Below are 13,199 nucleotides of genomic sequence, written 5' to 3' on the forward strand. Positions count from 1 at the left end.
GGGGGGGGGGGGGGGGGGGGGGGGGGGGGGGGGGGGGGCTGGGTTTGGGGTTTGGGGTAGGAAAATATCTATCTTCCCCAATAGGAGTTGTCTCTGAGAATGGATGTTTGCCTTTGGGAAGTGCCTGTTTGAAGTGTCTGCGTGCCCACGTTTAAGGCTACAAGATACCATCACTCCCTCCTGAAGAACTAGAGGGAGGCAGAGGTTCATCTCGGAGGAGACTGGACTTTTGGCACATCAGTGAGATTAGGGGTGGGCATAAGACAGCCCCAGGCTCCCGAAAGCCTGTTGGAATAAGATGCTCCTTGATGGGGGTAGGCTGACGCTAATGTCCTGCAAGAAGGGACTTTCTGGAGTCAGAGCAATCAGAGGATAAACGGTCTTTGTTAGGTGGTGAGCTCCCCGTCATGTGTGAGCAGATGGTCAGCCCTTAGTGTCTCGATTCTCATTGGCCCACCATCTCCATGTCTCTGACTGAGGTGGCCGCTTCCTGTTCCCTTAGAAACACGGGCATTGCCCCCCAAGACCATCTGCCTCCCACGGAGCTGGGCCCTGAGCTTAGCCCTGTTTCTGGGGCTTGGTGGTCCCCATTTCTCCAGGACCCAGCCCTGCACTTCACCCACAGGCCCCTCCCACCTAGACAGCCCCTCCTTCCTGGTCCCCCAGGATCGCTCCTCCAGCCCTCCTTCCCCCCAGCATCCAGTGCCCAGCCTCTACCACCAGCCTCCTGAGCTCTAATGCTGCCTTGGCTCCCTTTGCCCCCTGGGTCAAATCCAGCTTCTCACCTGAGCTCTCCTCCTGGTCCCTGCAGGCTGCTTGGAACTATTCCCTGGGCACACGTCCCTCCTGCTCTGTCCTGTCACTGGCTCCATGGGGGCGCCTCAGAGGACTGTCTGGCCCCAGCCCCTCATCTTGGGGTGCCCTCAACCTGACACGGAGACAGCTCAATCAATAGATAATAACTTCTGGTCTGGGTTGCCATGTCCCAGCCAAGTGCCCTTCTGAGCCTCAGTTTCCCCATCTGTGAATGTCGCCTCACCTTTTGGGTTGCAGGGAGCAATCAGGGTGACGTCCATCTTCGAGGGGCTGCCAGGCACGCAGGTGCCCTGAGGCAACAGCCCCACTCCCTCCCATTCCAGCGGCCTGCCTGCCTTGGTCTGAGTGACCGGACTGCACTTGGGCCGGGCCCCCAGCCTCTGGCCAGCTCTCCAGCTCCTCTGGGCGCCTGCCCAGGCCAGGCCAGGCTGACTCATGCGTAGGAGCGTGGGCACAGGCAGCAGCTCCACTCTGCGGCTGCTATTTATAGCTCCTGGGCCAGGCTCTTGGCCTTGTGAGCTGGAGGAGGACAGGCCTGAGTCCCCTCTGTGCTCTGTCCAGGGGCCTAAGCCCCCACTAGAGCACCCCAAACTGGGATAGCAGGTGACCCTTGCCTGTAGCTCGTTGGGGCTGGAACTCAGGGCCATGGGGCTCTGAAGCCACCACCCAGCCTTCTGCCTACCCCTGGGTGACTCTCCCTGTCCTGCAGAAGTCACCTCCGCTACAAGGGAGGGTGACAACTGTTTGTGGGCAAAGTCCCACTCTTCACCTGGCCTGGCAGCCTATGGACTTCTCCCTGCTCCAAAGCTCTGGGATGGGGGAGCCACACTGGCCTTGCTTACCCCCGCCCCCCACCCCACACACACTCCCAGAGGTGCTGTTGGGGTAGGAAGATGGCTGGGTTGCATTCTCTGCTCACTCTCCGTGCTCCCAGGATTAATGCGACCATTCGGGCAAAGCAGAGGCCAAGTGTCACCGTCTCTAGGAGATGCGGTCCATTTTGTTTTTAAGTTTGGCTCCAACATTTGAAAATAAGAAAATCATTTGTCCAAACCCAGTTTGCCTGGGAAAATGAATAGGCTGGCATTCCCAAGCCTGAAGTTTGCCGGCCGGCCTCTGCAGGAGCCAGCCCCCAGCCCGGGGGGGAAAGACGTGGGCCCTTCGCTGAGGCCACCTGCTGAGCCAAATGGAGGCAGCCTGGGTTTCGTCCCAAAGTACGAGGTGCGGCTGTTACCACTGCCTCTCGAGCAGGGGCTCACTGAAGTCTTCACCGAGGGCAGGAGAAAGCCCTATGATGGTGAGCAGTCAGGGAAAAAAGGGCCATGGCCTTTGCACCGGCTGCCCCCACCCCTGCCCCACTAGAAAAGCTCTTTCCCCGTCTTCGTGGGACTCGTGTGGTCCCCAGGGATTTCCTCCCGGACCACGTTGGAAAAATCGTTTGCATTTTCCTTGGCTCTGTCCCTTCGCTCTGCTGCTTCTGTCTTTGGGGCACTTACTGCCGGCTGACACCGCATTTCACACTGACAGGTTGTCTCTCCCCCGTCACCAGGCGAACTGCCATGCATCTTAGGTCAGTGGGCCTCACCCTTGGGTGACTCCGGGACGTTTGTCAGTGGATACTTGTGGTGGCCACAACTGGGGTGCTCCTGGCATCCTGTGGGCGGGGTCCAGGGATGCCACTCACCTCCCCCAACCCCCTCCCCACCGGCACCGTGCCTGGGACAGTCTGGTGTCGGTGGTGCTGGGAGGAGAGACTTGGAGCCGGGCAGTGGATCTCAAACGTGTCCCCAGACCAGCAGCACCAGCACCGCTTGGGGGCTGGGTGGCAATGCAGAGCCTGCAGCCCCGCCCCCAGCCAGAATGCGGCTCCCAGCCTGCACCCGGAGAGACAGCCCAAAATGTCTATGGTGCTGAGATGGAGACCCTGTTCTAGCTTGTCAGCCGCGGTGCGGGCCTGACTGTGCTCAGATCGAGGCCCAGCTGGTCCCTGCAGGGAGGCGCCTGCCAACTGTGGCGGCTGTTTACTTCGGTCTAAAGGCAGTCTGTTGGCCAGGCCTGCCCCGTACGAAGGAAGCAGGGGCTCGGAACTGCCCACCTGCCCAGCAGGTTCTCGGCAGCCAGGCTGGGCTCACACCAATGGCCTCAGCCCTCCATCGGAGCACGGCAGCCAGCCAGGCCTGCTGCTCATGCCCTGGGAGCCACAGAGGCCTTCAGGGTGGCACGGAGCGTATCCTGATGACCCAGAGAGCAGCTCCGGCTCTGGGAAGGTCAGATGGGCTGGTCACTGGCTTTTCCCCCAAGGGTGGGCACAGGCTGGGACAGGTGGGATGCCTGCCTCTTTTCCTGGCAGGCCCAGAGCTGGTGGCCAGAGCAGGTCTGATCCCACCGTGGGCTGGGAGACACCACACCATCCCCTCCCCTGCCTGCTGCTGGGGGCTGGAGATGCAGACAGGCGGGGAACCGGCGCACCGCCTCCCCGCCCCACGCTAATAACTTGTGCACCAGAGATGCAAACAGCAGACAACAGAAACCCCGACACACTGTTATTAAGGTTGATTCAATCCACGAGGCCTGGGTGCCGCCTCGTAATTTCCCCCTCTTTGTCTCCAGATCAAGGAGGGGAATGTGGCTGACTCCATCCAGCTGTTGCCCGTGCCCTGAGCCCCCATGCAGAGCAGACCTGGGAGGGCTGAGGCCCGGGCCAGCGACCTCCTGGTGCAGGAAGACGCTCCGGTGGCCTTGGCTGATGACGGGAGACAGTCCCGGGGTAACTCTCCTCCTGGCAGAGCTCTCAACGGTGTCCCCAGCCCAGCAACCCTCCTCCTGCCTGCCCAGGACCCCTCCCTGTGGGGGAGGGGAGAAGCTAGGCTGAGTGGATGGGTGCGGATGGCCTTGACCCCGCCACGTCCATGCTGGCAGAGCTGTTGCTCGGTGTTGTGTGGAGGGTTTGGCTTTGAGCGCTCGGTGGGCGCCCTCACTTCTGGCTGCAGCTCCGGCCCTTGCATTGACTATCCATCAGCAGGCGTCCACCCCCCTCCTCTCTCTCCAACACGCACACAGGATCTCAGCGCCAAGCGGCTCTGCATGGAAACCACTGTCACTTCCCGTGAATCAGAGCAGTGACACCCCAGTGTGACCACCACGGCCATCCTCAGACACCACCTGGAGCACCCTGGGGGATTCCCCCCTACTGGGAACCGCGGAGTGATTAGACCCCCAAAAGACAGGGACCTCTGCAGCAGCAGGCCACATGGCATTTCTTCAATGTCACCAGGTTGCACATGGACGGCCTTTGGTGACTCCTGTCGTTTTGTGCAGGGGCTGGTCTGGGGCCAGCTGATGATCAGCCTGTAGTCGTAGCCACGGGAGACCTGCTCCTGACACATGGCAGTGCTCCTGCGTCCGGGATGGTGGGGGTGGGCGAGGGGGCGGGGATGGAGCCCAGCGCAAGCCTCAGAAGAGCCTTGTCTAGGCTGGACTTGGCCACTAGAGCCCAGGAAACCTCAGGAGTGGGCGCTGCTCCCCTGGGCTTCAGTTGGAGGGCAAAACAGCCACTCTTCTTGGCTCAGAGCAGAGATGGTCTGATCTGCACCCAATGTGGGGAAAACTGACCAGAACCAAGACACTGTCACCCCCACTGCTGGCCAACTGTGGCAGCTTCTGGAAGCAGGTCCCAGGGCTGACCCTTGCTCCGCTGGCCACAGAAGACAGGAGGGGTAGCCAGGAGGGGCCTGGGGGCCTGCTGCGGCAGCCTGCATCTTCTTCTCCAACACAGCCCCCTCAAACCTCTCGGGGTCCCAGCGTCCTCCAGGGGCCTGGAAACAGCTTGCTGGAGCCGGCGGGACCCTAGGGAGAGCACGTCAGCCGGGAGCAACCACGGCCCAGCAGACGGAGAGAATCTGAGGTGGTGACGTCTGAGGGGCCCGCAAAGGGAACCCCGGGTCTTCCTATGACCCAAGGCTCCTTGCTGGTGTGGTGCTGCCCTTCCCGGGCCCACTGGTCAGGAAGTGTGCTCAGTGTGAGGGGGACAGGGCCTTGGAGACATCAGTGGGGGGCGACAGGAGGTGGTCCAGCTGGGGTGTCCCCAGGGCCAGATCCCCAGGCTGCTGATGGCCGGCAGGAGGGGAGGGGCCCTGTGGTGCGTGTGCTTTTGGAAGCGGCAGGGAGTTTGGAGCAGGGGTCCCAGGAGCAGAGACGACCCTGGCCCAGATGAAGGCAGGCTCACAACCTGGTGGCCCCACGGTGACCTGCCCAGTCAGGGAAGAGGCTGAGTGGGTAGAAACTTCCCCTTCCTGGGTGGAGTGAAGCAGGGGCAGGCCAAGGCTGACGCCACTGGCTTTAGGACACAATGGAAATGATAATGTCCCCACACCCATGCAGGTCGCTATCCCAGCACGGGGACAGGGTCAGGCCATGTGGGGTTTGGAGATGGGTCCCCAGGACAAGCCAGACGGAAGTTTCCGGCAACAGGCCTGAGAGTTCTGCAGCGACAGACCCTCAGACACATTCCCCCCCGCCAGGGCCTCTTGTAACAGAACTGGACAAAGCCGGGGAGCTGGCAAAGGTTGGTTGCTTGTGCTGGGAGGGGCTGAGCACCAGCAGCAGCCCCCAGGGGTGCCCACAGGGCTGGAGCCAGGGACCAGAAGCCCCACGAAGCCCAGGGCCCGGATCAGAAGGGGCCTGTGCTTGGGGGACCCTGCAGACCCGGGGTGAGGCAGAGGAAGGGGACTCAGGGCACTGGGAAGGCGCGTGCACCCGGGCCCTCGTGCCTGCCGCCATATGGCCGAGCGTCCCTGACGGAGCTCGAGAGGCTGCGGCTGCCACAGCCCAGCCCAGGCCACCAGCCCACACTCCCCCTGGAGCACTCCTGATGGCAAAATCCCCCGGGAAAGGCTTTCCACCCAGCCTCCCATCCCTGGATGCCTGCGTGGGTGTTGCTGAGACAACGGGTGAGTTGAACAGGTTACCAGGGAGCCAGTGCGCAGGGTTGGGGCCAGCGCCACATGCGCCCTGTGCTCCCGCACCCCTGAGACAGCTTCTGGCATCATCGGTGTGTCCGCAGTGGGGGGGACAGGACAGGTGGGTGACTCACAGCGTGTGGCCCCTGCCCCACAGCCCTGGGGATGGCGGGCTGAGAACCAATGGCCCAGCTGCCCCTGGACCCCCGCCTGCGCATCTCTCGGGTCCCCCAAGTGTGTGTGTGTGGGGGGGGGGCACAGCAGAAGAGGGAAGTGCTGAGGTGCCTGGCAGCCCACCCGTGCCCCTGGAGGCACTGGCTCAGTGGCAGGAGTTAGAGCTCCCCTGTGTGACCCTGTGTGACGCTCTGCGGCAGAGTCAGCTGGGAGAGGAGGCCAGGATTCTCTAGCCTCTGGATGGGCTCGGTGGCCCGGAGCAGCCGCGGTCCTGTCCTGTCCACAGGCAGGAGTCGGGGGTGGGGGGCAGGGTCCCAGCCCAAGCCCAGCCAGCTGCGCGGCCCTGCCTCCTGCGAGAGTCCTCGGATCTCGATGCCAGAGCATGACAGGCATGACACAAAGCCACACAGCTTTGTGAAATAATTTTAAGAGAAGTATTTTTAAAAGTAGTCGCTGTGCCCCAGGCTGAGGGTGTCGGATCCAGGGCGCGGCCCCTCTGGGCACAGGTGGCCGCCAGGGGCCTGCGCTCCCCTGCTTGGGGGGAGGGGGGCGGGGGGTGCCTGCGTCCGGCAGGCGGGCGACAGGCCGTTCACCACTTGAGGAAGACCATGCCGGCCAGGACGGCGTAGCCCAGCACCAGGAAGAGGACTTTGAGCAGACGGTCGCTCTTCTCCTCCAGCTCCTTCGCCAGGATCTCGAAGAAGGTGACAAAGAGGAAGGTGCCGCCCGCCAGGCCCTGCAGCAGCACCGAGGCCACGCGGCTGGGCACCCCCTGGGCACTCTCGATGCCCAGGCCGATGCCGATGCCCAGGGGGATCATGGCGCTGACGGTGACAGCCAGCTTGGCCGCGTCCCTCAGGGCCATGGCGCTCCTGGCCATGCTGATGCCCAGGGCCACGGCCACCAGCGTCTCGTGGACGGCCACCCCCACGAACAGGCTCACCACCTTCTCTCCGTCCTCCTGCAGGCCCAGGGCCAGGCCCTCGAAGACGGAGTGCGCGGACAGCGCAAACACCAGGCTCAGGAGCCGCAGCGGGCTGGAGCGCGACAGCTCCTGGACGCTCAGCCCGTGCGCGTGGGGGTGGGGCTCTGCGTAGAGCGCGTGGCCCCGCGCACCCCCCATGAAGGGGCTCTCGTACTCCGAGTCACTGCCAGCGTCTGAGCCGGCGTTGAAGGTCTCCAGGTCGATGAAGGACGGCTTCTCCTTGCGGAAGGTCAGGACGAGCTGCTCCAGGAAGACGGTCATGAAGAAACCCAGCATCACGATGGTCTCGGCCAGTGGGTAGTCAGTGCTGATGTGCCCGAGACTCAGGACTTTCTGCAGCTGGAGCGGAAGATGCGCAAGAGGGGGACGGAGGGAGAGAGGGGTTCAGAGTGGGCGGCCTGGCCTCCGGCCGCCACGCAACAGGGTGTGGGAGCTACCACTGTTCACTTAGCACAGCACAGAAATGTCCGCTTCACACAAGAAGCTAAGAAAATTGGAGAAGGTGGGCTTACCCTTGCTGGGTTGGGGAAAAAAACACCAAAACTCCATTACGGAGGGCGCTTGGGGGTTCAATCAGCTATATATGATGAATCGCGCTGCAGCGCGCGGACCCGCGGTCCCTAAAGGCCCGCCCACTCGGAAGCTCAGAACGTGACCTGACGTGGAAGGTCTCTGCAGGTGTAATGAAGGTGCGACGGGCTGAACCGTGTCCCCATCAAACACTCCTATATTCCAAGGTCTGAACATCTGGAATTTCAGAGCCAACCCTCCTTAGAGGGAGGGTCCTTGAAGAGGCGAGTCAGTGGACTGCGGCTGCTAGGGTGGGCCGCAGCCCACTAGGGCCGGAGTCCTCGCCGGAGCAGCACATGAAGAGGCGGCAAGGAGACAGGCCTCAGAGGGACCCAGGCCTGCCAGCACCTGCCTCCCGGACCTGTGGCCTCCACAGGGACAGAGGGCAAACGTCTGAGGTGTTTCGCTGCGGCGGCCCCCGGGGAAATCCTACCTAAGCTAAGGGTCTGGAGACGAGACAGAGGATCCTGACTTAGGATGGAATCTTATCCCAGTAACGGTGTCCTTATGAGACAAAAAGGAGGGGACACAGAAAGACACTCGGGAGACGGGCAGGTGACCCAGAGGCAGAGACTGGGGTCATGTACCTGTAAGTCAAGGGACGCCAAGGATTGCCAAGAACCCTTCAGAAGCAGGGAGATGGCGTGGGACAGACTGCCTCACTGTGCCATCGCCCAGCCTCTGCAGCCCTGAGGCCTGTGTGGGGTCTGCTGCCACAGGACAGCGGGCGGGCTGCTTCCCAGGTCTTCCTGCGTGAATACAACTCCGCGCGTGCCCCCAACCGGGGAGACCCTGCCAGCCAGCGCTGACCAGAAGCGCAGTCTGATACCGAAGTCCCCGGCCACATGTGGCCCAGGGGGACCTTACACATGGCCGCGTGGCCAAGGACCGGCATGTAGACTCATGTCTCATTTACTTCACTGAACCTCAACCAGACAGGAAAGGCGAGGGGCTGCCGCTCGGTACGGCGCAGCGCTGGGTGCCGTCCGGCAAGGCCGCAGGTGGGCTCCTCTGGGCTGGGCTCATTTCCCTGCACTCCTAACGATGCGTGCACACCCCCAGGGGGCTGCAGAACGGGCCGCCCGTCCTCCAGCTTACTCACAGCTGGGTGATGCTCACGCTTTGGGTCCTAGGTCTCGGGGCACAGAGTCACGCCCGCACAGGAACCCCGGCTGCAGAAGGCTGTGTTTTGTAGATAGACTACTTCATTTGCTAAGCATCTCCGGAGGCCTGCCGGTGCTCCGCCCGGGGAACCTCAGCCCGTGAGAAACACTAACGGCCCCCGCCCCTGGAGGGACCGTCAGATCAGATCGCCACATCGAGAGAGACAAGGCAGACACGCAGAGGTCACAGCTTTTGATGCTGCCATCTGTGGGGTGACCAAGCCAGCAGCTGTAGGCTGAGCCTGGCTGGGGGGTCGGGGGTAGGGAGCAGACCCGCCCAGGCTCACGTGTGGGCAGCGGTGCAGCCTGGAGGGGTTTGGAGAGGACCATGGGAGGCCACACGCACTGGAGGGGCTGGGGAGGAGCAAGGCCATCGCAGCAGCCCCGGCCTGAGGCAGAAGTGTGATGACGGGTGACGGCATGAGGACGCAGCAAAGGGGGGTTGGGGGCAGCAGGGCTGGAGGTGGCCCTGGCAGTGCAGACGGCCTGAGGGAGGACTCTGAGATCCCACCCCCAGGGATGCTGACTGCGTGAGCTCCCACGCTGGGTCATGGAGGAACGCAAGGTGGGCAGCGGAAACAAGAGAAACATGTCAGAAGTGCAGGCGCCTGCTGATGGAGCAAGTGGCTATGTTGGGGGCCCACGTGGAAGGGGCTGAAGGCAGCCCTCAGCCACGGAGAAACAAGGCCCTCATCTGACAGGCGGGAAGGCACTGAATTTGCCCACCACCACGTGAGCTTGGACACTGATCCGTCCCCGTCAAACCCTGAGATGTCCCCCCCCGCCCCTGGAGACCTGGAATGCCGCCTGGTGGGGGCCTGGAGCAGGGGGCCCAGCCAATCGGTGTCCAGCCCCGACCCAGGGAAACCGCAGCGTAACCAACACGTGCCGCGTTAAGCTGTGACATTTGTTACTGCTGGTTAAGCCGCAGCAGGTGCCGGAGGAGAGGCCCGGACTGGCAGCTACAGGGCAAGGTGGGGGCCGCCCAGCTGGGAAGCCCAGGTCTCGGTCCGGCCCCCTGTCTACCAGGTAAGGCCCAGAGAAGGGAAGCAACTGACTCACGGTCACACAGCAAATCCATTTCCGGTCGCTCCTGCACGGTCACAGCTATCACCAAGCTCGGTGGCCTCATTGAAAACGCATCAGAGACCCTGGATCATAAGGTGCCGCAGGCTGCGGCGGCCCCAGGGAGCCCTTACCTTCTCCCTCACAGCCGGCAGGAGAGCATTGAAGCACGTGGCCAGAAAGACCCCACCTCCACAGGTGTTGCAGAGTGAGAGGATCTTTTTGGAGCGACGGGCCTTCTCCCAGTCCGTCTGGATGATCTTCACGGGCAGCAGGGAGCCCAGCAGCATGAACGAGAACACGCCCACCATGCAGAGGATTTTGGCCACCAACAACTTCATCATGCTGGCGGCCCGGGCTGCTCCGGTCACCGCGGGGCCACACCATGTGTGGGCGCGCACTCCCGTCCCACAGCGTGCTACCGGGCCCCACCACGTAGCCGCGGGCTCATGCCTCCGTCCAGCCACTGTGAACGCCAAGGGCAACCACGTCAGCCGTTGGATTATCTGAGCAGCTCTAGCGACCAAGCCCATCACCGCCCCCGCCCCCCCCCCACTTCACTCGGTCCAGCCTGGCCCAGCTCGTGGCCTCCTGCGGAACATTCCCCACGGCCGTGCTGTCCGGTACGCAGTCACGAGCCCTACGTGTCTGCTTAAATCAATTACAATTACATTAAAGGCAAAATCCAGCTCCTCAGTCACACTTCAAGTGCTCAGCGGCCACACAGGTGCAGGAGGACCGCACCCGCTGGCATGGACAGAGAGCCCTTCCACTGTTGCGGAATGTTCTACTGGGCAGTGCCGCCCCACTGGTTCCCCACTGCCCTTCCGGCCTGTGTAGAAGGCTCTGCGCGGCCAGCCTCTGCTTCGCCCACCCCAACAACAGGCCTCTGCGGTCCTGGAGTATGTCCAGCCCGTTCCTGCCTCAGGGCATTTGCACAGGTTGTTTTCGTGGCCTGGAATACATCTTTCCCCTGACCTCCCGATGACGTCTTGTCTTTTAGGGTCACTGCCTCCAGGACCCCTTGAAGGGCCTCCCCGACCTCAGTCCTAAACCGTAGGCCTCGTACCCACCAGGCAGCCTGTGCGGAACAGAGGCCCAGGAACGCTGCAGGCCCACGGGTGCACTGAAGCATGTGCCCCTCAGGGAGCCCCGGCGGGGCGCAGTTCAGCCTGGAAACCGCTCCGTTGCGGGAGGGCCCCGGGCGGCTCCCCTGTTCTGCGTCCCCGGACCCCACTCTCGCCCCCACGCCCCACTCGGCGGGGTCTTCAGGTCCCCGCGCGGGCGCCTCCCGCCCCCGGCCTGGCACGGGGCTCGGGCGTCACTCGCGCGCAGGGAAAGCCTCGAACTCGGCGCCCCTGCGCGACCGAGCGCCGCGCTCGAGGCCGCGAGCTCCGCGGGGCACGGGCGTCTGTCCTGCCCCAGCCGGGTGCGCCGCTGCCGCCGCCAACACCCGCCGGTGCCCCGAAGCCCGGCCCGTGCGACGGCGGCCTGCGCGCTCTCCACACCGGGCCGCGCGGCCGCGCTCGCTCACTCGCTCCTCGCCCCGCACCCATTGAGCGCCTCCTGTGTGCACCGCTGCACGCGACGCCCGCGGACCGCGGCGCCCAGCCGGCCCCGCCCGAGAGGGAGCCTCGCGCTCGGCCTGGGATCCCGGAGCCCGATCAGCGCAGACCGAGCCGGGAGCCGGGAGCCGGCGCCGGGCCTCGGTAACGGGCGGCCGAGCCGGCCGGACCAACCGCCCCGCCCGCACGCACCTCCGCCGGGCCCTCGCTCGCCCGCCCGCCGGCGCCGCCCGCCGCTCAACTGCCGCGCGGTCCCGACCCCACAGCCGCGGTCCTGACCCCACAGCCGCGGTCCTGGTCAGCCCCGGCTCCGCGCGCGGCTGCCCACGCCCCGCCCACGCCCCTGTCCATTGGCTACCCCGAGAGACACGGGCCTAGCGCGCCGTGCCACTGGCTGCTGCGGCCGCCACTCATCCTGAGACCCCACCCCCACCTCTCCTACCGGCACGGGAAAGTAGTTTCCTCTCGCTGAGCGGTAGGTACGGCCAGCAGGTGGCTCCGGTGGGAAACTCAGACTGTGGAGGAAAGGTTCCGAGAGCACTTGGCCTCCAGAGCTGTCCAGGGGCGCCTGGTGCTGAATGCCGTCCGCAGGGAGGCTTGGCCGGCGTCGGGACCGTTCCCCTGAGAGATGGTCCCTCCAGGGCGTCCCCTCCAGCTTAAGTCGCAGATTCATCTGCTCAGCACCCCTGCCTACGGTGTGTCGCTCCTGTGCGAGCCAATAAAGAGCTCCCTTTCCGCCCTTCCGGGGCTCACAAGGTCGGACCAGCAGCAGGAGAGAAGAACACCCAGGTGGGGGGCCCGGCACGGGGCTCTGGGATCCCAGGACCCACAAGGGCTATCGGAGGTGCTGCGTGTGGGCTGCCGTTTTAAGTAAGTGCTCAAACAAGCCTCGTCGAGACAGAGGAGTGCGAGCAGAGACGAACGGGGAGAAGTCGGTCCAGTGGGCACATGGAGGCAAGACCTTCCACATGCAAGGGACTGAGCGTCCGGGGCCCGGGGCAGGTGTGTGCAAGCGTGTCCGTGCGGCCAAGGCACAGGGACCCCAGGAAGTGCGGTTGGAGATAAGAGGAGGTAGGCTTTGGAGGGAAATAAGGAGCAATCGCAGAGTCTTGATCAAAGATGTGACAGATCCGCCGTGTTGCACGCACCATCTGGTAACTGTTAACCCGGCCAACGCGTCAAGTAGGATGAAGACTGAAAACCATTGATGATATTTAGAAAAGAGAAGGTACCATTAAAAAAAAAAAAAGATGTGGCGCCTGGGTGGCTCAGTGGGTGAAGCCTCTGCCTTCGGCGGGGGTCATGGTCTCAGGGTCCTGGGATCGAGCCCCGCGTCGGGCTCTCTGCTCAGCGGGGAGCCTGCTTCCCTCTCTCTCTCTCTGCCTGCCTCTCTGCCTACGTGTGATCTCTGTCTGTCAAATAAATAAATAAAATCTAAAAAAAAAAAAAAAAGCTAGCCGTACCTGGGTGACTCAGTCAGTTAAGGGTCTCCCTTCGGCTCAGGTGATGATCCCGGGTCCTGGAACTGAGTAACACATCAGGCTCCCTGCTTAGTGGGGAGTCTCCTTCTCCTTCCTCTACCTCTGCCTCTCCCTCCTGCTCATGAGCGCTCTCTCTCTCTCAAATGGATAGATAAAATCTTTAAAAAAAAATTGTTCCGTGTCCTGTAAAAGCAACCAGAGTTATGAAAAGAATGTATTCATTTGTTAACTAAAATCTTATTGACAGCCTACTATGGCCCAGTCATGGAGAGAGCTGTGAAGAATGAAGTAGGGAATACTGTGATGTGAACGGACCCTGGGGACACGGGGCTCAGCGAGAGCAGCCAGACCCAGAAGGACACATCCCAGAGGACCCCACTCTCAGAAGGGCCCCAGAGGAGTCCCGTCCACACAGACAGAGA

General features: G+C 63.1%; 1 protein-coding gene and 1 pseudogene across 1 annotated transcript; one reads left to right on the plus strand and one right to left on the minus strand.

Annotated features, from left to right (window-relative positions):
- The window catches only part of LOC116860833, a 4,489-nt pseudogene extending 2,078 nt beyond the window's left edge, over nt 1-2,411 (plus strand).
- Nucleotides 2,412-6,359: 3,948 nt separating this feature from the next.
- On the minus strand, nt 6,360-11,530 carry SLC39A3 (solute carrier family 39 member 3). Its single transcript, XM_032847065.1, has 3 exons — nt 11,489-11,530; nt 9,866-10,197; nt 6,360-7,272 (listed from the first exon to the last, which is right to left on the minus strand). Exons 2-3 carry the CDS (start codon nt 10,073-10,075, stop codon nt 6,538-6,540), a joined length of 945 nt encoding a protein of 314 aa, XP_032702956.1. The 5' UTR covers nt 10,076-10,197; nt 11,489-11,530; the 3' UTR covers nt 6,360-6,537.
- Between the last annotated feature and the right edge of the window lie 1,669 nt (nt 11,531-13,199).

Source organism: Lontra canadensis, unplaced genomic scaffold (assembly GCF_010015895.1).
Source record: "Lontra canadensis isolate GAN:19392208 unplaced genomic scaffold, GSC_riverotter_1.0 scaffold184, whole genome shotgun sequence".
In the NCBI taxonomy this organism is placed as follows: Eukaryota; Metazoa; Chordata; class Mammalia; order Carnivora; family Mustelidae; genus Lontra; species Lontra canadensis.

Coding starts and splice junctions, on each gene's coding strand:
- SLC39A3 (XM_032847065.1), bottom strand. CDS start 10,075: ATGATGAAGTTGTTGGTGGCCAAAATCCTCTGCATGGTGGGCGTGTTC. Junction 7,273..9,865: donor TGCCGGCTGTGAGGGAGAAG/GTAAGGGCTCCC, acceptor CTTCCGCTCCAG/CTGCAGAAAGTCCTGAGTCT.